The sequence below is a fragment of the Typopeltis vanoorti genome, chromosome 15 (genome assembly GCF_054136105.1).
Source record: "Typopeltis vanoorti isolate ZY-2024b chromosome 15, IOZ_Tvanoo_1.0, whole genome shotgun sequence".
Taxonomy (NCBI): Eukaryota; Metazoa; Arthropoda; class Arachnida; order Uropygi; family Thelyphonidae; genus Typopeltis; species Typopeltis vanoorti.
In genome coordinates, this window is record NC_143563.1 from 120476288 (window position 1) to 120503103 (window position 26816).

The 26816-nt window shown below is 35.7% G+C and overlaps 1 protein-coding gene across 5 annotated transcripts in view; it reads right to left on the reverse strand.

The window, feature by feature from the left end:
• LOC150099108 (protein disulfide-isomerase A5) overlaps positions 1–26816 on the reverse strand; it is a 953872-nt gene that overhangs the window by 224558 nt on the left and 702498 nt on the right. For all 5 annotated transcript variants that reach the window (XR_016549469.1, XM_090404751.1, XM_090404750.1 and 2 more), the window contains exon 16: positions 16782–16852. Coding sequence is in view for 4 of the 5 variants with exons in the window: in XM_090404751.1 (XP_090260877.1) it covers positions 16782–16852 (71 nt within the window). In the remaining variant the exon portion in view is untranslated. The remainder of the gene's footprint in view (positions 1–16781; positions 16853–26816) is intronic.

Below are 26816 nucleotides of genomic sequence, written 5' to 3' on the forward strand. Positions count from 1 at the left end.
AGCCACTTCACGTAAGACCCTTGCTGATATACCATCCAATCCCACAGATGCATTCACATTAAGGTTCTGTAATAGACTATTCACCTACACTTCATTCACCACAATTCCCATATAAACTAATGGTTCCTTCATTATTTCAGTGTCACCACTAGGATGATATACTCTTGCAAAGTACTCACTCAGTAATTCTACTATATCGACCGATTCAGTGACCTCCCTACCATCGGCGTTCCTTAAAATCATTCTGCCGTGTACAGTTTTTCTTTTACCTGCATCATATTGAAAGAACTGTTTGAGATTCTCTTTAGCTTGATGGCTAATTTTCTTCCATAATCCGTTTTTGCTTTTCTCACCACACTCGTTATCCTTCTGGCCTGCGCTTTATACCGTTCATGTGCCTGCAGGTCACCTTTCTCCTTAAATTCCTTTCACAGTTGTTTCTTTTTCTGCAACTCAAGTTTAATGGTGTTATTCATCCATTAATCCCTACTTGATTTACTATTCAGACTCTAGGTATACAGTCAGCCATAACCTCAGGCATATGCTCCCTGACCACTTCCCATGCAATAGCGACATCCAGCCCTTACCGTTTTACATGCCATGGCACTGAACCAAGCAATCTCCTAAGCTTGTCTTACTTGCCAGCACGCTAATTGACATGTACCCTGTCTTAAACGAAAATTTCGCACCTTTAGCCACCTCCCACGTCAAGACCTTATGATCATTCTCACCAATAGGTGGCAACATGGTCATATTTATTACAGTCAAATTCTCAGATGCTATTTCTAGGTCAAGCACTCTCGAACCCCTGGTATTTTCCATTACATGCTGTCTCAGATAGTTATCCCTCAGTAAGTGGATAAAATCCAGTTTCTTCTGGTATTATCTATATTTGCTTCTACTTTGTATATTCCTATCGTTGCTATTGTCTTTACCACTGTTTTCTACACTCTCCTATACAGTTACTTCCTTTCCAGCTTCTGTAATAGTTTTCTAATAAGTTAAATAAATCAGTTATCACTTTCTTTTTCTTAAACAAACCATGATTCAGGCCACTTCCAAAATTTTGTCATGTGTAATCCTTTCATTCATTAGGGCTTTGTCTATGTATGGGATAAGGCCCTAAAGTTATGTCCTCTGAGACAGTCCACTGGTTAAATATTGACGAATTTATTTTTTTGCTGCGCCAGCCAATACAGAGGATACATAAGACTCTTATCCAAGGTGGCTATCTCAGAATAATACACAGTAATAAAATTTCAAACTCTAATATAACTGTTCTCACTTCTCTTTGTTTTACATGTAGTCATAGCCTGAAAGATTAAACTACATTCATGTCCCTCCCGCTAGGTTCGTTAGTAATTTTATGAGTGGCTATTTAAATTCATAAAATCGGCTGGATTTAGACAGATGATATAAAACATATTTATTAAGGCTTAACAGATATACATGAAAATTATAAGGTACATGATTAACTTAATCACCTTCCTAGCAAAATTCTGATATCAATACTAACGCTATAATACATAAATCATAACTTGAACCATAGAGTTCCTATAAACCTACAATTTTCCAGCTTAAATTATCTTATCATCAATCACCAAGGTCACTAATCATCTCTCACAATATATCAAATTTATTTCACATACAGATCCTTTCTAGGGAAACATTTTTCCAAACAGGGACAGGTTACTGCCAAATGGGATAATCACTAAAGTTCTCTACAACTTGTCCATTCATAAATTAACCTACAGAGTTCACTCATATCTTTAATTGGAAATCAGATACTTTAACATTCTACGTTACCATCCCATGGAATGACTTTCTGTTCTGTCTTCAGCCTTGTCTGGACATCAAGGCACCTTTATGGGTTACCGTTCTTCGGGTCACTTATGATAGCAGCACGATCAGGTTCTCCGAGTCGATAAGGCGATGTGCCGTTCTGGTATTTCTCTGGAACCGCAGGAACACATCAATATCATCGGTCGCTCAATATAGCTTAGCTATTCTGTTATGAAGAGATAGCTAGCTCTGCCTCGCGAACCTCGACAAGCCTTTCATGACTTCTACGGCTGACCCGGAACCATCCCGTTGGCAGAGATGGAGAGCCAATGTCCAAGATCGCAGGAACCAGGAACCAAAAAAGCCTCATGTGGGGGGAGCTTGACCCTTATATTTACCCTCTCTTTCTCAGAGATTCTCGCGCTTAATCACATTGATTACCGCACGGCACTCATTCACTTGCGCGTGGCGTTCTTCTGAGAATGCACTCTAGCTTCACTTTCCTTATAAATTCTCCTTCCCTTAGGCCAAACGTTGTACTGGACGGTTAAAGTGTGACCCTTGGACTTTAGCTTTCACTCAACTTGCTTTCACACAATACACAGAATGGGATACTCTAATTAAATAATAACCTTAAATAAATTCCTTCATTTGACTCTGTACCAAACGGGTTAAGTCTCACATTTCTTAAACTAGACATTTCTTCAGTTTTGCCTTAAATTAAAATGTACATTTTAATTTCCATGCCAAAACGCAACATTTTTCTCACAATGAAATATTTGATATATATATATATATATACTGCATTCCTATATTACCCAGAGGCAAACATATGTGCTTACTTTCTTATTTATTGGGAAACCCATGTCGAACTGTGATAAGATAGGAAATCTTAATTTCATAATCTATCACAATTCAACACTTCCTCACATGTATCCTCTCCTCCTTCCAATCAGTGTTACCATAGTTGAAATCCCCCATAATAATTACCCTCCTTCCACTCATTTCATCAATTTGCCTATGCATACAATCTCCACCATCTATTCCATCACCTGGTCTATAGCAGCACCCAACTGTATATTTTGTTCTGTTAGTCTCAATCTCACACCAAATAGCCTCAAATGAGCTCTTTTCACTATCCTGCAATCAACTTCTATTCTCCTTGGTTGCAGTTCATCAGCTATCATCAATAACACTCCCCCCCATTTTATTCACTCTGTCCCTCCTGAACACACTATACCCTGCACATTCTATCCCACTAACTGTATCATCTTCTGTCAGCCATGTTTCACTAATGCCAATAACCTGTGACCAGGAAGAGCCAACCAAGGTGAAAAATTCTTCATTCTTGTTCCTAATACTCCTGGCATTAGTATACATGAAATGCAGAGGTCCATTTGTCCCACTCCTATCTTGATACGTTATACTAACTATCCCATTCTTATTTCTTGTCCTTCGTACTGGCTCAGGCACATTATAAACATTCTTACACTCAACTGCCTCACTGATGTCTGCAAATTCACTTCCTTCCCTCCTTAATAGTTCTAGTTTCCCTGATTTTGCACATCCACTCTCACTTCATTCAGCAACATTTTTTCCAGTCTTCGCACACCAAATCCATTCAAATGTAAGCCATCCATCTTGTACAAATCCTTTTGCCCATCAAACTCACTCCACACCACACTGCCTGCATAACCTGCACATAGTCATTTGCGATTATGGCCCTCCTTCTAAACTCTTCTCTGTCATACCGCGGCAACAGACTCACTATCCTAACTCTGTCACTCTTTTCTTTCGCTACCTCTAATAATTCCTTCACATCCTCTCTCATATCAAATTTCCTCCTTTCAAATCATTCTTCCTGCTACGACTATCATTTCTTTCACCCTCTACCTCTGTGCTCTAATACTCTCACTTACATCCTTGATTTTCGCACCCGGTAAGTACGATATAGTTAAACTCTCATCAATCACACCTCTTACTAATGAGTCACCGTACAACACTCTTTCCTTCATTTCTGAAACACTCCCGATCATACGCTTATTATTCCTTTCATATACTTGCTTATTTCTGTTTGCTGAGGTGCTCGGGAAAGAGTTGTGCAGTCTCTCTAACTGCTGCTTCACCCTATGTATTTCTCCACGTAACCGTGCGATCTCAATCTTTACAACTAATTTCTCATTAGCTGTAATGAGTGATTTAATTAATATGCAGATGATATTGTACTTATAAGCAAAACAGAGGAAGGTTTGCAAAGAATTTTGAATAGACTGAACAGAGTTGGAAATGAGAGATATAAAATGAAAATGAATGTTAAGAAAACAAAAGTGATGAAGATTTCAATGAAAGGAAATGATGGTATGATAATATCGACAGAAAAATCAAAAACTATGGCCTTTAAAGGACAAGATCCAGCAAGAACTAAAATAGTAATAGATAACAAGATCTTAGAACAGGTGAATTCATTTAACTACCTAGGATGCATGATCACATATGAAAATGAAAAAAGATATAAACGTAAAAATTGCAAAATATTTAAAAATAGCAGGTGTAATTAACTTTATATTTAAACCAAACCTAGTTCAAAAACAAATCAGACTAAAAATATACAATACATTAGCCCTACCAGTCTTAATGTATGGAAGCGAAATCTGGATAATAAAACAAAAAGACAAACAAAGATTAACAACAGCAGAAATGAAGTTTATGAGAAAAACTGCAAAGTATACCCTATTTGATCACAAAAGAAATGAAGAAATTATGAAAGAATTAAACCAAGAACTAGTAATAGAAAAAATTAAAAACTATAAACATATAGATGGAACACGTTCAAAGAATGAAAACAGAAAGATTACCAAAACAAGCTTCAAAGTACAAGTCATTAGGAAAAAGAAAACCAGGACGTCCTCTTAAACGATGACTTCTAAGGACAGAACAGGCCTAAATCCTTGATACGCATGACGATGACGAAATGATGGGATGGAAATCACTTTGAATGGACAAAGAATAGATAATGTAAAAAGTTTTGAATGCCTTGGAAGCTGGATAACAGATGACAATAGATCTATTTATGAAATTAAGAACAGAATTAAAAAACCAAAAGCAGCATTTTTCAAATTTATACCAACATTAGGAAACAGAAATCTAAACAAACAGTTATAAGTAAGAATCCTCAAGACAATGATCTGGAGTGTGGGAACATATGGATGCGAGTCCTGGACGATCAACAAGGAGATAAGTGACTGATTGAATGAGTTTGAAGTGTGGTGCTTGAGAAAAATGGATTGTATAAGCTGGACTAAAAGAAGCGGTTCTTTTAGTCCAATGAAGAATGAAGAGGTTCTTAAAAGATTCAAGGTGAAAAGAGGCTATATGGTTAGAATCCAAAGAAGAAAAATAGCATTTGCAGGACATTTGATGAGGGGGTTCTTCTGGATGGCTCTCCAGAATTGTATTGCAGGGGATGGTAGAGGGAAGGAGAGGAGGATCCCGACTGCAATGGAAAGACAACATCAAAGACTGGACGGGCAAGAGATAGAGAGGCATGGAAGCGGACTGTTCATCAGCTGCAATCCTCTTAAAAGAGGAAGCCACAGGATTAGATTAGAGGGTGGAAGCAGGCAAGTTTGTGTAAAAGCACCCATGAAGTGAGTGAGTGTGAAAATCATGAAGTGTGAAATCTAGTCTCTGAAGCAAAATAATGAATAGGGTAGTCAATTCAGGAATTAAGTGGGTGGGGCCCAAAGAAATGCTGTAGTTTCTATACACTAATGCCAGAAGTATCAGGAACAAGAGGGAGGAGTTTTTGGTATCAATTAGAGCATCCTCACCAAAAGTTATAGGCATTAGTGAGACATATTACATCATTGGCTAACGGTAGATGATGTAATTACAGGGATAAAATGTGAAGAGTTTAGTATTTTCAGAGAAGATAGAGAAAACAGGATGTGTGTGTGGGGGAGATAATGTGATGATAGCAGATGAATTGCAGCCAAAAGGAACAGGAGATAGACTGGAGGGCGGCTGTTCATTTGAAGCAGTCTGGTGTGAGATTAAGACCAGTAAGACAAAATATACAACTAGTTGTTGCTATAGGTCAAGGGGTTCCATGGATGATCTGATGGCATAAATCGGCAAATTAGTACAATGATTACAGGTCGAGTGATTATTATGGGGGACTTCGGCTATGGAGATATAGATTGGAAGGAAGAAAAATCACATGGAAGGAAGGAAATGGAATTTACACACTAACTGAGAGATAATTACTTGAGGCAGCATGTGATGGAGGGGACTAGGAAGTGATAGTATTGGACCTGGTCATAGGATCAGAAGAACAATCCTTAACCAAGGTGGCCACATTGTCTCCAATTGGCAAAAGTGACCATGCAGGTCTTGACTTGGGAGATTGTAAAACATGAGGAATATTCCATCAAGAAGGAATATTCTTGTAGACAGGCTTATACATTGGTTATGCATTTCTAAATCACTTAGGGAATTGAACATCGTAGATCTTCAGGAAAAAAAAAAAAACAAGAAGGAATATATGTGGAACTACAAGTTGGCAATTATGATAAGCTTAGGAGGAAAATTAAATCTGTGCCATGGCATAAACATTGCAAGGTACAGATGTTAGTAGTGCATGGAAGTTAGTTAAGGGTCATCTAGAGGTAACAATATTAAATTGTATACCTAAGGTAAGGAGGGTTAATCAGATTGGAGTTACACGGATGGGTAATATCATTAAATGTGAGCTACAGAAGAAGAAAATGCTGTGGAGGGTATATAAGGAGAAAGGTGACCAGCATAGTAAGGAATGCAAAATGGTATTCTGTCAAATGACAGAATACCACATGGATCTCTGTTACGCAAAATCAGATTACATGAAGAATCTAGCCAAGCAGGCCAAAGGAAATCTTAGAGTTCTTTCATTAAGTGGCAAATAAGAGGAAGAATGACTTTGGAAGATTAATCTTAATGAGTGCTGATGGTCAGATGCTGACAGAAGCAGATAAAATAGTTGAGTTACTGAGCAATCAGTTTACAAAGGATATATCATCCATGTGAAGTTACTGTAACATATGTGACAAACACTAACGTGGAACAGAGGTGGATGAATTGCAGATTCTTAGAATATTGCAGAATATCAATGTAAATACAGTTGTGGGATTAGATGGGATATCAGCTTGCATTTTACAAGAATGTACAAGGAAACTGGCAATGCCTCTAACTAGGCTCTTTAATTTAAGTCTCATCTCTGGTAGTTCCAAGGGAGGAAAGAGGGTACAATAATTCTGTTTGCATAACGATGTTCTAAGACTGCATTAGCAAATTATAGACCAATCAGTATCTCAGGCATGGTGATAAAAGTACTGGAAAAATTGGTCAAAAATAGAATTCAAGAATGTGAGAATTGGAATATGATACTGTATGAGGGGCAACTGGCTTCGTGAATGGTCGGTCATGACTTACTAATTTACTAACTTTTTATAATAGAGTAATAACAGCTGAGTTGGATAAAGTAAATGGCAACACGATGATTCTGCTGGATTTTGCAAAGTCATTTGACAGAATACCACATGGATCACTGTTAAGCAAATCAGAACAAATCAGGGTGAATGTGACACTGGTTATGTGGATAAGAGGATGGCTGCTAGACATATATCAAAAAGTGGTATATGGAGGGGTAGAATCAAGGCAAAAATGGGTGACTAAAGCTGTGCTGCAAGGTTCATTACTGGGAGAACTGTTTAATTTGCACATAAATGATTTAGGAAATAACCTGAAAGGGAATATTCAGCTGTTTGCTGACGATGCAAAATTAGTAGAGTAATAGCTAATCAAGGCAATGTGGAGAGCTTGCAGGACAATTTAAATAGGCTGTCAGTATGGGTAAAAGTTAATGGATATCAGTTTAATGTGGAGAAATGTACAGTTTATGCATTTTGGAATAAATATATTACAAGCTGTTTACTATTTTGATGACTGTACTCCAAGAAATGGTTTAAATTTTAATTTTTCAGATGTGCTTACTATTCCTGGAAAGAGAAAATAGTGATAGTATTAATATAATCTTTATGAAGAGAATGTTGGGGATTGTGGAAATATTAAATGCAAACTATAAACCATCCAAAATAAAAAACTATTCCTGTGGTTCTTACAAGTTTGCTACAGCCACAGTGAAAGAAAAGCTTTAATGCCATAATTTAGCATTGGGTAGTAAACAATATGATAGTTTATGGGGTAATTTTGTAATTTATTCATATTTTAGAATAAAGTGACTCTCAAGATAGAGAAGGAAAATGGCAACACTTTTGCTGGATGGTGTAAAGGCATGTGACCTGTAGGTAATGAAATCTATCACATAAACTGGTGCAAACTGGGATGGATATGGTGACTTCGAAAAAGAATGGCTGATAGACAAATACCAGATTAGTATATGGAGGAGTACAACAGAATGGAAGCAGTAATAAGATCAGATTGGGTATTTGCCTGTGTATACAAGGAATGAAAGAGAATTGGCAATGATAAAGATCATGCAGTTCAAATCTACTTGGCAGGTTTAGGTGTTAGGCATTATTCAAAACTTATTTTAATGGTATTACAATATCAATCAAAACTAAATTATATGAGGATGTTTATATAAATATATGTATACAATCGTCAACCAGTTTCACCAGCTTGGGTCTGTCTGGCTTCTTCAGGACGAGAATGGTTACATTAGCATTAAATGCTACAACAGAAGAATGCAGTAATGCCCTTAAAATCAGTTTAAAAAATTGAGAAGGACGCACGACATTAAGAGCATAAAGTGTGAAGAATTAATTATTGCTAGTAGATTGCGTTTTATAGTTTTTCGTGTAATTCAGTTCTGCTAAACACAGTGAATTTATTAAGCTTTTCCAAATGTCTTTTAATATCATGCCTTGATTTCTATTGAGATTGTCTCCTGTATGGGATACCACTACAGCTTCTTTAAAGTTTCTACATTTGAAATCTTCTTCAATGTACAGCATGGAGCTGTTGTCTCAATCAATGGAATAGTTCGAAATTGAGAAATGATGGGCTAATCTGAGGTGTCTGCTCTGTTGTTGTTGACATCTCCGATATGTTCTTCTTTTCTGATTTCTAGGCTTTGCGATGTTTGGCCTACATAGTTCAGTCCACAGGAACATGGGATGCTAGATTTTTTAGGAGATCTTAACATGTGCGATGTAGTTAAAATAGGTTTAAAGGCAACCCCTGATATTGAAAGACTTCATGATTTTTGCTATTTTGTTGCAGACTGAGCCTGCATAAGGTATGACGATGGAACAATGTGTATTGTGTCACTTGAGGTTGTCGCTGTGGGCTGTTTCTATAGAGAATCTTTTGAATTATATTTTGTGGATAATCATTTTTGGATAGAGTTTTTGATATGAGTGAGAGCTCATCATGTAGATCTTTTTCTTCTGTGATGATATTTATTGCTCTGTTTTTGAGCATATGAATGATGCTAAGTTTTTGTGCATAATAATTAGTAGATTTAAAATGAAGATAACATCCAGTGTCTGTAGGTTTGCAATAGATTGTGAGCTTGATTTGTCCATTATCCTGTTTTTTTTACTAATACGTCCAAAAAAGGTAACTGATGGTTGTTTTGTAACTCTAATGTGAACTTAATTTTTTGTTGGAAAGAATTTATTTTTTGAAGGAGCTCGTGTAAGGCATTTTCCGTGTCTTTCCAAACAATGTGTTCATCGTTTGGAAAGACACGGAAAATTTGACCAGAGAGCTTACGGGAATACACTTGCCGGTCTTTACAAGCTGTTCTAGCCAGACCTTATAGGAGAACATGATTGCTGCCCAAGCGTCCATATACTTACCTCCTATTGGTCCAATTTGATAAGGTTTCACTGGCCTCAGCGAAACCTTATCTACTTGATTTATATAATTTTGCATCGCTGAAATGAAGCCTTTTGGCTCTTTATTTTAGTAAATACATAGATCTATATATAAACATTAATGTTTATATAAAGAAAGTGATGAAGCCTTACTTCACAGGCCTAATCTTAATGAAAACAACTGTCTCGCTATTCTGAAAGTTTGGGAAATTTTTATCCTTAATTGTATTAAATAAATTGAACTGTTATATTTTAATTTTAATTTAATTAGTTTTAATTTCAGCCCATTAGTTTTAAGCCATGAACATGCTACATGCAATATGCAACTAGAGGGATTCCAATCTAAGCATGAGCTCTACTGTTTTTTAATTCAATTCATATTGTTGCTCGAAAATTGTACTGATGATGTCTTATGATGCATAAGATGAAATATTTACATAATAAAAAAAGTTATTTACTGTGGCATACATGTTACTTTATAGTTAATAATAATAACAACATAAAATTATAATATACAGACTTACATGGATAAATACTGAAGGCCTCCTCAGAACATAGGAGTTATACTGGAGGAAGTTGGGGAGACAAGAGATCTGGGGTTGATGATGGATAGAAACCTGAAGTTTAGGGGACATATTGCAAAGGTGGTGAAGGTAACACAGAGGATTTCTGCAATTATGAGAAGGATACTGACCTGCAGAGATAAGAGGGTTATCATTCCGTTGTATAAGTCTCTGATCAGACCACACTTGGATTATTGTTCTCAGATTTGGTCCCCAGGATTTGAAGGGGATAAATTAACTGTGGAAAAGATACAAAGATGGTCTCAGGACTGTACAAGGATAGTTATGAGAATCGGCTGAGGGAATGTGGACTGCAGAGTTTGGCGGATAGAAGAAGGAGAGGTGATATGATTGAGACTTTTAAACTGTTGGGAGGTGGTTACAGAGTTGACACTGGGGAGTTCTTTCACTTGGTTGAACAGTGGGAAGGAGTGATGACAACAGGCCATCCCTGGAAGTTACGAAAGGAAACTGTGAGCAAGAGGGTGAGGAGTGGTTTCTTTGCATGGAGGGTGGTTGAGCCGTGCAATGCATTGCCTGATAGAGCGGTGAGGGTGAGAACGGTCAATGAGTTTAAGGAGTGGTATGATAGACTTTGTGTTTCTTAGGGGGAACCTCCCCTCGATGAGTCTTGACAGACTTTATGTTCTTAGGAAGGACCTTCCATGATGAGTCTTTTGACTCCAATGAGGCCTGAATAATAATAATAATAATAATACAAAAAAAATAATTAACAGAAGAATTTTAAAAAGCACCATCATAGCCCAAGAAAGACCAAAAATGGTCAGTGAAATTTCTAATTAATAAACATATGCATACAATTATATAAGAAAAATTAGGAATTATCAGAGAAGAGTGATACAGTAATATTTTCTATAAGAGGAATAAACAGTCTGAACAGACTTGATGTCTTTCAGTTATTCCCTCTATGGGAAATATTGTATTACTGCACTAATAATTTATATAAAAATTTATATAGGTGACATTAGTTAATGCCTTATATTTTTCAGTTCTCGTGTTTACATTATTAGTTCATCGAGAAGGTGAACTTTATTAAGAGTCTATGTGTGAAGTCAATAATTTGATTGGAGTTTCATACATGTGCCGGGTTAGGCATAATTAACATGAGTGTGTGTGACGATTAGCATTGTACTGCCAGTAAAGATATGAAAATCTTATTACTAAGAAAATTATTACTAAGAAGCTGTTGTAGTAGTACTTTACAATTTGGTATTAATTAACTTTGAAAAAAAAAAAAAAAAAAAAAATAAACATTGTCCCTAAATTATAAAGATGGAAGCTCAGCAAATCTGTTTAAAAAGAAATGATCAATATATTAAAAATATTCATGAAAAGCAGTTAATATATTGACATCTTTTCATGAATTACTTTCTAGTGAAACTTTTGTATATGTGACTTGAGTGTTGTGAAGATAAGAGACTCAAGGCACACAAAACAGCATAGTCTGCATACAGTTCTTTCTTTTATAGCATATTTCTTGAAAATTTGTGTAAACATAGAATTGTTATTCTCAAGGATATAAAGTATACAGATTCAAAAATGATAATAGATTTCATGTACAAAGGTGAAGTGGACATTTCACAGGATGAGCTTTTAAGCTACTTAATATTGGTGAAAGTTTGAATGTGCAGATTTTTATAGAGATTGCACATTGAAACACTTCCAGCATTAATCTTCAGAAGAATTATGAACACAGTTTGTGTAACCAAGCCTTGTTACTTGCTGGGTCACAACAAAAACAACATGGCACCGAATTGTCATCATTAAGTAAGAGGTAAAAAAAAGGAAGACCTTGGAATAGATTTCTTAGTCGTTCTAACAGTAAAGGCATAAATAAAGACTAAAGTATCATCAAGAATGAATGAATGAACTAGGTATTAGATATACAAGATATTATCAGTCTGGTAAAGCCATTCACAAGTGAAAGAAGGTCAGAGCTGTCAGGAACTATCTATCTACTAACTCAGGTTTCAGTTTACAATTCAAGTATATACCCTACTCCAACTCACTTACTTCCATCTGTACAGAATTCAGTGTTAGTAGAAGGGTTGCGACAAAGTGAAGATACAGTAATAGAAACAAGAGGAATCAAAGACAATGATTCCTTTTGACAATCTGCACCAAGATCCAGTGTTAATTACAATTACATATAAGACACCTGTTCTTAATACTGTTGAGTTAAAACTCAACAGTATTAAGAACAGGTGTCAAAACTCAACCACATCACTTAGAGTCAGGCGAAAATAGTCATGTATTCATTCCTTGTTCTGCATTTCCTGAATTATCTATTTCTTGTCAGATTGCACAAAGTATGATACAAGATATTGAACATGGTGCTTCACTCTTATATTAGAAGGAACTGCAGGTTCACTTTTTTGCCAGTCCTTCACATGAAGGTAGTAGAGGTTCCATGATGTCTTGGGATACGTCTGGAGTGCCTACTGCTGTTGTACCAGGCAATCATGAAGTACATGATCAGCAACTTCAACTACCAAGTCAGAATATTGCTCAGGAGAATATAATCACGTCACTTCATCATCCTTGGAGATTCTGCTGCAGATGCTGCATTACCAAATCTAACCAGAAGCATCATATGAAACTGCATGAAAATATCAGAAATGAATCTTCATGTTGCCATATATCGGATCTAGACATGAAAGCAAAGTTGATGAAGATGAGACAAGAGATGACATGCATGTGAAATAAAATGAAAAGAATTATGGGCTTACATGGAAGAGTGAAAAAGAGTGGAATAAAAGATGGCCATGCCAAAGAGGTGATGAATGATTTGAGAGCGGCTCCATGAAGATTTCGTTATTAGAAATATGGCTGATGAAAAAGTGCATAAGATTTGTTCTCCTGGAGGTAAAATGAGCAGCAATTGAAGCATTGGACATAATAAGCAAGCAAAAGAGTTGGTGGTAGTAGTAGTAGGGACATGAATGATTTGAATGTGAACAAGGAAAATGTTAGATTGAATATCAGGAGGTTGTTAAGGAGAGTAAAAGATTACAGTGTGGAAGGAAAGGTAGTCCGTGTGTTGTTCAGGTATGACAGTGATGAATTATTATATAGGATATCAAATCTTTCATTGGTCGAAGAGAGTAACCATGAGGTGATCACTTGCAGAGTTGCCAGCCATATGAGGACTTCTGTTAGCAAGGGATATATGTGGAATCGTAAGGCTGGTGATTATGAAAAGCTCAGAAGACAGCTTGCAGCAATAACTTGGAATAAGGAACTGGATGGAAAGTATATTAATGATGCTTGGATCCTAATCAGAACTATCTCGTGGAGGGAATATCAGTACATATTACAAAAGGTCAAGAGATTAAATACAGCAGGTGTGAAATGGATGAATCAAGAGGTAAAGTATGCAATCTGGAAGAAGCACAAGACGAGTGGTAATAATCAGTAGTATGAGGAGTACAAAGAACAGGCAAGGAAGGTGACTCGCTTCATAAGGGTAGCAAAAGTGCAGTACAAGTAGCACTCAGCTAATGAGGCTAAAAAAAAAAATCCTAGGGATTTTTTCAATGTGGCCAGTAGAAGAAAGAATGATTAAGAAAGGATGACATAGATTGGTGAAAATGGTGCAATAGCCACTGCAGAGGATATAGTTGAGGTATTTAATCAGCAATTCATAGAAGGTATTTCATTCTTGTGAATGTGACATCGTGCAGAACTTGAATGCAGTGGAAAGGAAGGAAAGAGGAGGAAATATTAGTAAGTGAGCAGGAGGTTTATGAGAAATTGAAAAAAAAAAAACTATGTTAATAAGGGTGTAGGACATGATGATATTTCATCATGTGCTTTGAGAGAATGTTCTGGGGAGTTAATAACAGCTTTTACATAGCTTTTTAACATGAGTTTTGCATTGGGCCAAGTTCCAAAGGAGTAAAATGAGGGAATGTGCTGATTCATAAGAGAGGTGATAGGACTAAGGCTTTGAATTATAGGCCAGTCTATGTGTTTGGAGTTGTGGTAAAGTGCTAGAGAGGATAGTTAAGATCATGATTCAGAATTGGGTTGACAACAAAAAAATACTCTTTAGCGGCCAGCAGGGGTTTGTTAACATGTTCGCTGCCACGCTACTTCGGCATAGTCTGTTCCTGTACGCCGAGCAATTTCACTTCTTCAAGGTCAGTACGGTAATCTTGTTGCCGGCGGTAAGCGTCCTATGAGTATACTCGTAGTTGCTTGTGCAGAGCATATACCTTCTATGAGAATACACAGTTTTGATGCTAGCTCCACAAGCCAAGCATTTTCACTTCTTCAAGGTCAGTACAGTAATCTCGTTGTCGGCGGTAAGTGTCATACGAGTATACTCGTAGCTGGCTTGTGGGGCTGGTTTACCAACTACGAGTATACTCGTAGTTGGCAGCGAACGTGTTAAAGGAAGATTGTGTTTTAGTAATCTGGTTACTTATAACAAGATGACAAATGCATTGGAAAATGGTGATGCACACACAGTGGTATATTTAAATTTTGCTAAGGACTTGGATAAATTGCCACAAAACAAGCTGGTAATTAAATTGGAATGGATGGAGCTAGACAGTAGATTAGAGAGCTGGATTATGGATTGGCTGTCTGATAGGTATCAACAAGTTGTCTACGGATGAGCGATATCCCAGAAGAGGAAATTTACAAGCAGTTTGCCTCAAGGATCTGTTTTGGGTCCATTGTTAAATTTTTATGTAAATATCATTGGGAGAGGTCTGAATAGTGATATGCAGTTGTTTGCAGGTGATGCAAAATTAGGGAGAACTGTCAGGAGAAGAGCAGATGGCATGGCTTTGCAAGACATGAATGCAGTGGCCATGTGGTCAAATAAGTGGAGTTATCAGTTCAATGTTGCAAAGTGTAAGGTTCTGAAATTTGGGAAGCAAAGATCAAATGTAGAGTGCACAGCTGGTAGAAATATCTTGGAGGAGGTAAACGAGATGAGAGATCTGGGAGTGATTGTGGACAAAGACCTAAAATTTTGGGGACATATTGCTAAAATTGCAAAGACAGCACAGTGGATCATGGGAATGATACAGAGGGTACTAACTTTTAGAGGTAAAGATGTTAAGGTTCCATTGTATAAGGCTTTGATCAGGAAACATACGAATTATTGTGCTACCTGTTTTCAGAAAGATGTATTGTATTGTATTGTAAAATATCCAGAGACAATTGACAAAGGTGATTTCTGGTCTGTAGAATGTTGGGTGCGAGGACTAAGAAAATGTAATTTGCAGATACTGACATAGAAGAAGAGGAGGAGGAAGGAAGGGGATATGATTTGACACGTAAGTTGTTAAGGAGTTAGAACCAGATTAATGTGGAGGAGGTTTTGCATAGAATGGATAACGCCTTCTCCTCACCCACTTGCACACTCTCCTTATACAGCTTCCAGGGATGATTTCTCGTTAAAAGAAATCTCTAGGGTGAAGAGCAGGGTTTTTGCATGGAGACGGTGAACATATTTAAGGTACAGTATAATAAACTGTGTGTGTGTGACAGCAGGACTTCCCATGATGGGACTTTTGACTCCACAGAGGTTTGATAATAATGATAATAACAATAATAAAACTAATCATAACCTAATTTTTTGTATATATATTTGTACGTTTTTTTTTTTATTATTTTTTTTTTATTAGGAATTATACTGACCATTTATTATTTTACTTAAGCGGTGATTGCACTTTTTAAAATTCTTCTGTTCGTATTTTAAATTGTGTTCTTTACTCAAAAAAAACTTCTGTGGGTGGGAGCCATATGAAAAAAAAAGAATAAATAAATTGTACAAGATGTCTTTAATACTAATGCAAAAATTGTGCACTTATTAAATATATATCCACATAAGTCTTCCATCCCCTATTTTAATAACTATGTCTACTTCCATACATTGTCAGACACCCACCATTCATTTTTATACAGATCTGCATAGTAGAAAGGAAGAGATGTTCTCTTCCTTTCTACTATGTGGGATTAGATTTTTTGCTTCAAGAGTAATGAATGAGTGAAATGGGTTGGCAAAGGAAGAATGCTGTAACCTATAAAGATTTAAGATTCCAATGGAAGTTCCAGAGGCCTGGTTGGCTGAGTGGTTACTGTACTTGTTCTCCAACTGATGGGATGAGATCAGTTTCTGCACTAGGCATTGAAATTTTCATTTCCCAGTGTGAGACGGCTACCATGCTTATTGGAGGACTGAAGCAACTTGAAAAATTGACATTCAAGATTAGGTAAAACCTAATCCTGAATCATAAGCCTTCCCACACGGTTAGGTAAAACCTAAATATAAAAATAATAAAATGTAAAAAATAATTTAAAAAATTGTCAGCCAACACATGATGCTTATGTACTATAGGATTCTAACCTTTTGTGAATGAGAATTGCAAGCAAATGGATGAGAACAATTATGATAATATAGTATAACACTTATGTACAACTTATCTAGAAAATCTTTATATAATTCAAGCTTATTAATTTAACATGCACTGGTGTTCCAAAAATTATCCAAAGTAGACAGCTTCAGTATTATACATACCTTAGGATCATCTTTAAAATTAGCAGCAGCAGCCTCATATTCTGGTTTTGTTTTTTTGCAATGACCACACCCTGACAAAGTAGAAGAGGATACCACAAGTCATTATATATACTAATTCTGACTGAGGAAATAAACATAACTTTAAGTAAGAAAACTCGCTATTTTAAATACAGCAATACACATAAATATAATTACATACCTAATTATAACAGGATACATCTTGTAATCTGCTAATTCTCTTTTCATATACATGATACAACTCAGCATAATTGCATAATAAGAATATAATTGCGATTTGAAACAAACATTGACATGTAAGGACATGGAAGTCATTTTTGACTCTAAACACTAGTTGACTGATGAGGCATTTAGAATATATGCAAGAATCAAAATTTAAAAGAAGAAAATATGGATCCTTCAAGTAACTCAAAAAGAAATAATGCTGATAAGTCAATCTTAAACTTTTGCAAAACACAAAAATTAAGTGAGATTATAAACAATAAATTACATGATAACCACCGTAATTAACTTTAATGAAATGAAAGTATAGATATTTCGTACTGAAAATAACAGTACATCATCAGTGTGTAGAGACAAGCAAATCAAAGGAACGGGAACACAAGGTACATACTGCAGTTGGTGATTTACCAACTAAAAACTGTTGCTGCGTGCTAGATAATATTAATAAATAATATTATTAAAAAGTATTTTTGATAGTTACATAAGATAAGAATTTCCCAAACTTCTGGGAGAGAGAGACAATCATTCCGATTGAGATTTGGCAAATGTAAAAAGGCTTTGTGACTTTCTTTAAAAAGACGTTCATATTTAAACCTGTTTCTATGGAGAAGATCCACTGGATACTGTGCTTATTGAGATCTTGTCAGTGGGATCCAGACCTAAAAATGCCAAGGTTGAAGTAATACAGAGCTTATGAATTTTACCTAAACAATTGTTTAGGTAAAATACCTAAACATATTTTCATTAGGTATGAATTACCTAAACACTGTATAGGTAAAATTCATAAGCTCTGTATTACTTCAACCTTGACATTTTTAGGTCTGGCTGCCACTGATGAGACTTCAATAAAGGTCAAAACCGGACTGGGTAGTGACCCTTGCCTTTAATTCATAGCATCATACATTTTTGCAAGGGGATGTGCTTTGCATTAGGGGAAAATTCTAAGGAAAGTGATCAGAGCTTACTCCAACTTTACCACAAGTTGACTCAGACTTGCACTACGTGCAGGCGCAAACTTGACTTACTTGTCTGTTTGCTTACTTGGGAAATAGGATTAAAACCAAGTTTATATAAAATTACTTGATATCTTTAATACATAATATACCCAAGTTAAAAAACTTTCTAGAAATAAGGAAGTTGTCATTCATTCCTCTTTATAAGGCCTTGAGATGCCCACATCTGGATTATTGTGCTCAAATTTGGTCCCCAGGGTTTTTTGGAGATGAGAAGGCAATGGAAAGGAATCAGAGGCAAGTTATCAAGTGGTCTGTGGAATGTTCCCTATGAGGAAAGATTGAAGGTCTGTGGATAGCAGAAGTTGGTTGATAGAGAAAAAGAGGGGATATGATAAAAACATTTAAGTTACTTAAAGGATTTTATAGGATTGATGCGGGGGAAATGTTTCAGCACTTGGCTAGAGGGACCAGAACAAGGGTTCATCCCTGGAAGTTGAATAAAGGTGTGGTTAGTAGGAGTTTGAGGACTAGATTTTTTGCTTGGAGAGTTGAGAATGAGTGGAATGTGTTGCGAGAGTCAGTTGCGAGTGCTTTTCTATTAATGGGTTTAGGGATAGGTATATGTGTCCAAGGAGAGGTGTCCAAAATCAGCATCCACCGGGAGGAACACAAGTCTTACATCTGTAAACACAACTATGGCCATTCAGGCTTGGCTGACCATGCTTTGGACATCACCCACAGGTTATCATGGAAGAAAACCACCATGCTCCACCACAGCAAATTCAAGAAAGAGAGACTTTTCTTAGAAGCAGCAGTAGCTCTCAGAAACCAACCAAATCTTAATAAATACGGTTGCATTAAGCTTCCGAAGATTTGGGAAACACTCATCACCAGAGGTCCCACCTTACATTCCAGGCCACCTGCTACAGCCCTTAGAGGGCGCTCCACCTAGATAGGACCACGTGGTTGGGCTTAGTATTGTATGATATTTGTGTGCATGTTACATTAATTGTTTTTGTAATCCCTGTAGATGTCCTAGTGACTAGGACAAAATATAGGAAGTATTAAATTCTATTTTAATTCTTTTTGAGTGTTGTAAAAAATCCATTAAGCCTCCAACATGATGAAACATGGATAATTAAGAAGAAAAGTAACATGGAGCTGGAGCCGACTGCTTCTACATCTACGACTACATCATCATCCCATGTGAGTAAAGAGGTGGATTCAGAAATAACTAAAAAACATTAAATGTTAAACAATCAAGTGATAAAAAAAAATTAAAAAACATAAATATCATGAATCATATTTATAATTTGGCTTTACAAGGACAGGAAATTTAGTAGAACCAAATCCACAGTGCATTGTTTGCTCTGAAGTCAAATTCTATGAAACCATCTCTTTTTACAGTGACACTTCGAAGCAAAACATGAACATTTAAAAATAAGCCCTTCAGCTATTTTGAACATCTTTTGGAAGACTTGAGTAGTAGAAAAACCGTAATTAAGCAGTTAACTGGTGTAGAAGAAAGTGAAAGTGTACTTAGAGGATCCTACAAAGTAAGCCTTCAAATTGTCAAAGCTAGAAAGGCTCACACAATAGGCAAGTCACTCGTTCTTCCAGCAGCAGAAGAAATAGATTCTTGTATGTTTGGTCAAAAAGAGGCAAAACCATTCCTTTGTCAAACGATACAGTTTCCAGGAGAATGAAAGATATGGCCTGTAATATTAAGGTCTAACAAATTCAAGCTATTCAATGTAGCCTGTGATTTGCTGTACAATTCGATGAGTTGATAGACATAGTCAACTGGGATAGCTCAATTACTTGTTTTTGTGCATGGAAAATTCCAAGATGCAATATTCGAAGATATTTATTTTGTAAGCCTCTCAAAACTTCTACTACAGGTGAGGATATTTTGACTATGATTGATTCATTTTTTGCCGAAAACAACCTTGAATGGAAAAATTGTATTTTTGTATATACTACTAACAGAACAAAAGCAATGAGTGGTTATATCATAATACCAAAACAAGTTGCACCAGAATGTAAGTTCACTCAATGATGTCTTCACTGTGAAGCTGATAGCTAAATTTCTCTCTGATGATTTAAAAGGAATTGTGGATGAAAGTGTTCAAATGGTTAATTTCATCAAAACCTGATCATTGAAGTCGCAACTTTTTTCAATTATCTGTGAAGAATTGGGTAGACTGCATAAGAGATTGCTGCTTCACACAGAAGTACATTGGTTGGCAAGAGAAAATGTTCTTTGCCATTTATTTGAAGTATGCCCTTTTTTTTTTCTCTCTCATGGACCATCATGTTTTGACTTTCTTTGAGACTACAAGACTTAAAATGGTTTATATAATTAGCATATTCATCTGATATTTTTGAAAAAATGAATATTTGGAACTTATCATTGCAAGAAGACAACACTGATGTATTTTCTATGTTGAGAAGAAAACAGAGTCCATAGTAAAAAAAAAAATATATATATGGGAAAATGGAATTAAAAAGTATAGTTGTGACCAATTTCAGTGACTAGATTAATTTTTTAAACAAAATGAGCAAACGCCTACAGACTTTGAAGATATCAGACAACAAATAAACGTTCACTTAAGCATGAATTTGAGACCCTTCATATTTCATTTGGAAAAATGTAAGCTTCCACTGTCCAATAAAGAAGAGTTGATTGAGATATCTTGTGACAATAGTTTAAAAAGCATTCATTCCAAAAAAAGCCATTGATTAGTTTTTGGATTGAAATGGAGAAGGAATATCCAACTTTGTCAAAATTTGCAGTCAAATATTTGTTACCTTTCACAACTTGTTTATGTGAAACTAGTTTTTCATCTTTAACTGCTTTAAAAAATAAATTAGGAACAGGCTGGATGTTGATGATGACATGTGGCTCTACATCAGCAAGATAACTCCAATCATTGATGAAATGTGCAAGTGTAAACAAGTGTAACTATCTCACTGATTACCCAGTAAAATGTTTATAATTTTATAAGATTTGTTAAATTGTTTATGTCACTCTTTTTGTTTATCGATATATGTAATTTATGAATACAAAATTTATTATGTATATATATATATGTTTTATTTTATTCCCATTGTTATACTATAACTATAGTTTTATCTATCTATACAAGGGGCATGCCAGTTACATACACATTTCCAGGGGGGTGGTGGTACATGAAGCATAAAAGGTTGAGAACCACTGTTCTAGAGGATTTCTAACTGAATCAATTTACCTAGATCTTAGTCTTCCTGTGTGTTTTTTTCTGCCATCTAGGCATGAAACACCTGTTATGCAAAACATTTCTTTACCAATCTCTTTAAATGACCATACCTTCTCAGCTTAGTTCTGCTCACATATTCCTGAATGCTAACAACATCAAATTTTCCTCAACAATACTTCATTTTTAACATGATTCTGCCACTGATACAATCTATTCACTCCTCCAATTATTATTATTATTATTATTAGTCAGGCCTCCATGGAGTCAAAAGACTCATCTCTGGAGGTCCTTCCTAGGAAACACAAAGTCAATCAAGACTCATTGTGGAAGGTCCTTCCTAGGAAACACAAACTCTATCATACCACTCCTTAAACTCACTGACTGTTCTCGCTCTCACCACTCTATCAGGCAATGCATTCCAAGGTTCAATCACCCTCCATGCAAAGAAACCACTCCTCACCCTCTTGCTCACAACTTCCTTTCTTAACTTCCAGGGACGGCCCTTTGTCATCGCTCCTTCCTGCTGTTCCACCAAGCAAAAGAACTTCCCATTGTCAACCCTGGAACTGCCTCTCAACAGTTGAAACGTCTCGATCATATCACTTTTCCTTCTTCTATCTACCAAACTCTGCAGTCCACATTCCCTCAGCTGATCCTCATAACTAACGTTGTACAGCCCTGAAACCATCTTTGTTATATGCCTCTGTACCCTTCCCAAAGTTAATTTATCTCCTTCAAATCCTGGGGACCAAATCTGAGAACAATAGTCTAAGTGTGGTCTGATCAGGGTCTTATACAATGGAATGATAACTTTTTATCTCTGAAGGTCAGCATCCTTCTCAGTATTTCAGCAATCCTCTGTGTTACCTTCACCACCTTTGCAATATGTCCCCTGAATTTAAGGTTTCTATCAATCAGCAACCCTAGATCTCTTGTCTGGTCATTGTAGTCTTTAGTCTTTAATTACTTTTATTTCTAACTCTTCAGATCCATAACTTAAAATTGGATACCATCTTGTATACTACTAGTTCAGTGTTTTACTAATTTCTCTCTTATTCCATAAAAATTGATTTAATTGGCTCCACACAATTCCAGCTTTGGATATTCCGTTGTCTATTTCCATAATTAATTTGCCATCATCACTAAGACTTGTGCCTAAAATAGCTGAAATGTTTAACTTGTTCTGCAGTTTTTTTTTTTTTTTTTTTTTTTTTAATTGAGGTTCACTATGGCATTCATTTATTCATAGATTTTAAGTTTTCAGCATTCAATTGAATTACACTAAGGTATGCATTTTCAGAATTATATTATCAGTGTATGTGTACATATGAGAATTCAATATTTAAAAAAAAAAAAAAAAAAACTATACCAATAATAATCCTTTAATAATTCACACAGAATCATAATCACCTTAAAGTTAATGGGTAAAGTTTCTTTATATATTTTGAAATTTGCAAGTAGATAGCCAGGTAGGCATATTCGATAAATGAATCCAACACGAGAAATCCAAAAGAAACAGAAAATGACAGTAAACATTTCTGCACACAATTTTTATTTTATTTTTACTTTTTTATGGGGCTCCCACTCATGAAAAGTTTATTTGTGAATCTATAGTACAATCATACAGTGGGTGGGATATTCATTTTTTACTAGATCCAGAAACCCTGCTTTACAGACCAAACTTGGAACATTTCAAACCAGGGTGAGGCAGTGATCTCACACTGGGGGATAATGTTCATTTCCCATCTAAATTATATTTCCTCACACAAAGAAGAAAATGACAATTCATAACTGTTCCTTTAGTTGTGCCTTACTGCAACTATATTCAGTTTCTATTTAAGAGCTGGAAGCAAATACATTAATGAGTACTTTCATAAGGCTTAAGTGTCCAATGATCAACATGAAGAGCAACTATTTCAGGACATTTTGTTCTTCTACTTAACAGTTGTTATATCCACAAACACTAATGGTTCTCCTTTCAAATTTGAATCATAAAAGCTTATGATTCATTCCTGTCCCCCTCCCCCTTAATGGAATATTTTACAGTTGTCCCTTCTCTTTTTATACATGTCTTTCTTACTCCTCTTCATGTATATTCTTTTTCTCTTGTCCTTCAGCTGTTTAACTCACATCACAGTAGAGTATACTTTGTATTTCCAGTCATTGCCAGTGATGCCATGACACCCATGTTGTCTAATCATGGGTGTCATGTCTAATCATGGGGAATAGAATACGTCTGTGAGTAGCACAGTGAAGGAAAAACTTCTTTTAACTTGATGCCTAACAACAACAACCAGATGCTTAATAACAACAACCAGAAGATTCTATGATTTGATCAAGCTGACCAGACTCTTGTAATATGCAGAACTGATGTTCTTGTAAATTCATTAGAGCATTCTGTTCAATATATTAGAGAATGGCACCTTTATTAACAGTGACAAACAGATGCAGCACATTTAGAAATTGGTACAGTAAGGAGAACCCTTAGCTTATTGAATTGTGAATTGTTTTTTGCTGGCCTGGTTGGCTGAGTGGCTAGCATATCCACTCTCCAGCCAAAAGGCTGCACAGGTTTGAATCCCGCCGTGGGCACGGATGTTTGTGATTGTCTGTGAAAATACCATTGGTGGTGGGCGATAGATGGCATTGGTGTAGATGAATGAAGGTTGGTGGAGACAGAGTTGTAGAGTAGGTGCCCTCCCTCAATGAGTCTTTGGACTCCATAGAGGTGTGTTACATAATAATAATATACTAAAAATTACATTTTTTGTTACACATTGTTTTATATGAGTAATATATTAACTTTTTTATATATGAACAGTAGGCTATGTTTTGGACAGATTAATAACTAAAATTTTTTAAAAACAAAGCAGTCATGAATATTTTCATCTTTTAACTCCACGGAGGCATGGTGTTAATAATATTAGGAGTATAGACTTTTAGACATTGGTAATGGTGCTGAAAAAATAGTATTAAATTTGAAATATAAAAATATACAACCAGTGCACAAAATGAAATGGCAAGATTGAAGACACAAATAAATAAAAATGATAAAAGACTGACTTAAAAATTACAGTTATGTGTCAAGCTATCCACTACCTAATGATTTCTCTGAAATCGTTAGTTAGTAGATAGTGTGCTAGCTGTCAGTTTGATAGGCAATTAAGTGAATATGGTTAAGTGGTGATCTTAATATATACGGAGCAACATGAAATATATTTCAGAACTCTATACTGTGATCTGTAAATGATACTTTTTTTTCCTATCAATTTCATATCTGCTATACTGGTACTGCTCTAGCATGCAGCTAGCCTGTGAAATCTGGTATTCTACCTTTTTTTTAATTGTCTGTTATGCTGAAGATGATCTTTTGTTTTCAGAATGAAATATCTGGTTATTTAGATTAGCAATAAACTTTTTGTGTCTTCATATAGTCACTTTATGCTATGTGTTATTTAAAACTATGAAAGTACTATACACATTTTACATTACTAGCTTCCTGTCAGCAATTCTTCCAAACTGAATAATATAAAGCTTAAGGTTTAAAAATATGAATATGTACCATTGTATTGTCAAATGAGAACAAAAATAAACCAGAATAGAAGTACTGTATACTTGAACTCAGATTTATATATTTGAACGATATTACTTTTGGAAGTGTATAACATTTGTGAAATATTCGCTCCTTAAAAATTTTCTCCTATAGACATTAGGTTTCCCATTATTCCATTAAATACCACATTTTGTCTCATTGATAAATGGTAAAATAATTTGTGTGCATTGTTTACTTTATTAAATCTCAAATATTCAATTAAAAAGTAACTTTGTGTAATAGTGTTTTTTTTTTTTTTTTTTTTTTTTTTTTTTAATGATAAGTATCCATGAAAGGTTGGATATCTATAAAATTCATAACATGGGTTAGATAATCTAGAAATTCTTCTGGAGACCAAGCATGATGCTGTTCTTAGTGATTTCAAGTCTTCATTTAAGCAAGGTGACTCATACTGGAAAATACAATTCATTTGACTAACCAAGTCCACAGATTGAATGAAACTTGTTAACCGAGAAAGAACTGAACCAAATTACTATGAAATGAAGATGTTGCTGGTTTTTGATTTCATTTCATCTTCGGCATTCACTTTCATCATTTGACTAGTTATCACACTTAACCTTAACATGTAACTTTTGCATTTGATAACCAGTTCTTGTTCTTAGAGGATTAATGGGGTGAAAACAACAATGGCAAAGGGACTAAAAACAATGTTCAATTCTTGCAGTATTTTACTTGTCACAGAGACATCCTCAGGGAGCATGGAATAAACTGTAATAAGCCAAGACAACACAAAACTAAGTGAAACTTACCCGCTGGGTGCCAGCAGGTGGCCTCAGTTATAATATAGGATCTCTGAGAATTAATCTTTCCTATTAACTCGATAATGTTTTTGGAAGTTTAATGCATTTATATTCATTTAGACTGGGCTGGTTTTTAAAGGTGACTACAGATTCTAAAAAGTCTTTCATTTCTAGACTTGCTTCAATGTAGCATGGCAATGTTTTTTCTCATTTGAATCTGTGTATAAGTATCTAAAGCATGGTCTGCTGGATCTGACTGACCATAGTCTTGATTGCGGATATGTTTTTAATGCTTTTCCATACAGGTTGTGGGCTGAACTTCCAGTCTGTATGTAGTAAGCTAACTTGTAGGAATAAGGAACTTTATACATATCAGGAACTAAGAAAGAAAGGAATTTGTCTTCAAGGGAACAGACAAGAGTAGCCAGTTTCAAGTGAGGCTTGAAGGTGGTGCGGAGTTTTTTTTTTTTTTTTTTTTTTTTTTTTTAATTATAGCAATTTTTTCAGATGTGTTCCAGACATAAAAGAAAGGTGATGGCATTACTATAATCTTCCTGAAGAAATGGTTGAGGATTGTGAGGGGAGATTGAGTATTTTGTTGATTCTTAAAGCCATCAGATAGGAGGGTGTGATATATATATGAATGAGTCAGCTCTAAGAGCTGACTCAATGGCTCAATGGAATCAGGCTCAATGGAACAGACTGTTGGCTCAGTTGGTTAGCTTTAATGCCATACTGTTGGTATGGCATGATAAAAGTGATGTACTGCAAGGGTCAGTTTTGGGACCATCATTGTTCAGTTTGTATGCTAATGATATTTGTGATATGTGATGGATTTAACTAGTGATATACAGGTGTTTGTAGATGATGCAAGCAGGTGTTATGGCCTTACAGGAGGACTTGAATAGATTGCATGAATGGACAGGTAGGTGGAACTATCATTTCAATGTCGCCAAGTGTAAGGTTTTGAGATTTGGACAAGGACTTAACATGCAGAATGAGAGAGGTTATGATGCAATTGTATAAGGCCACATATGGATTTGGTTGCCAGGTTTTCCTGGTGATGAGGTATGTTGGAAAGGGTCTGGAGAAGAGTCACAAAGGTGGTCAGTGGTCTTTGGAATGTGGAGTATGAGAACAAATTGAGAGAATGTAAGTTGCAAAGTTTCATGAATAGGAGGGGGGGGGGCATTTGATTTGAGACATATAAGCTAGTCTGGTTATCAGGTTGACATGGAAAAGATTTT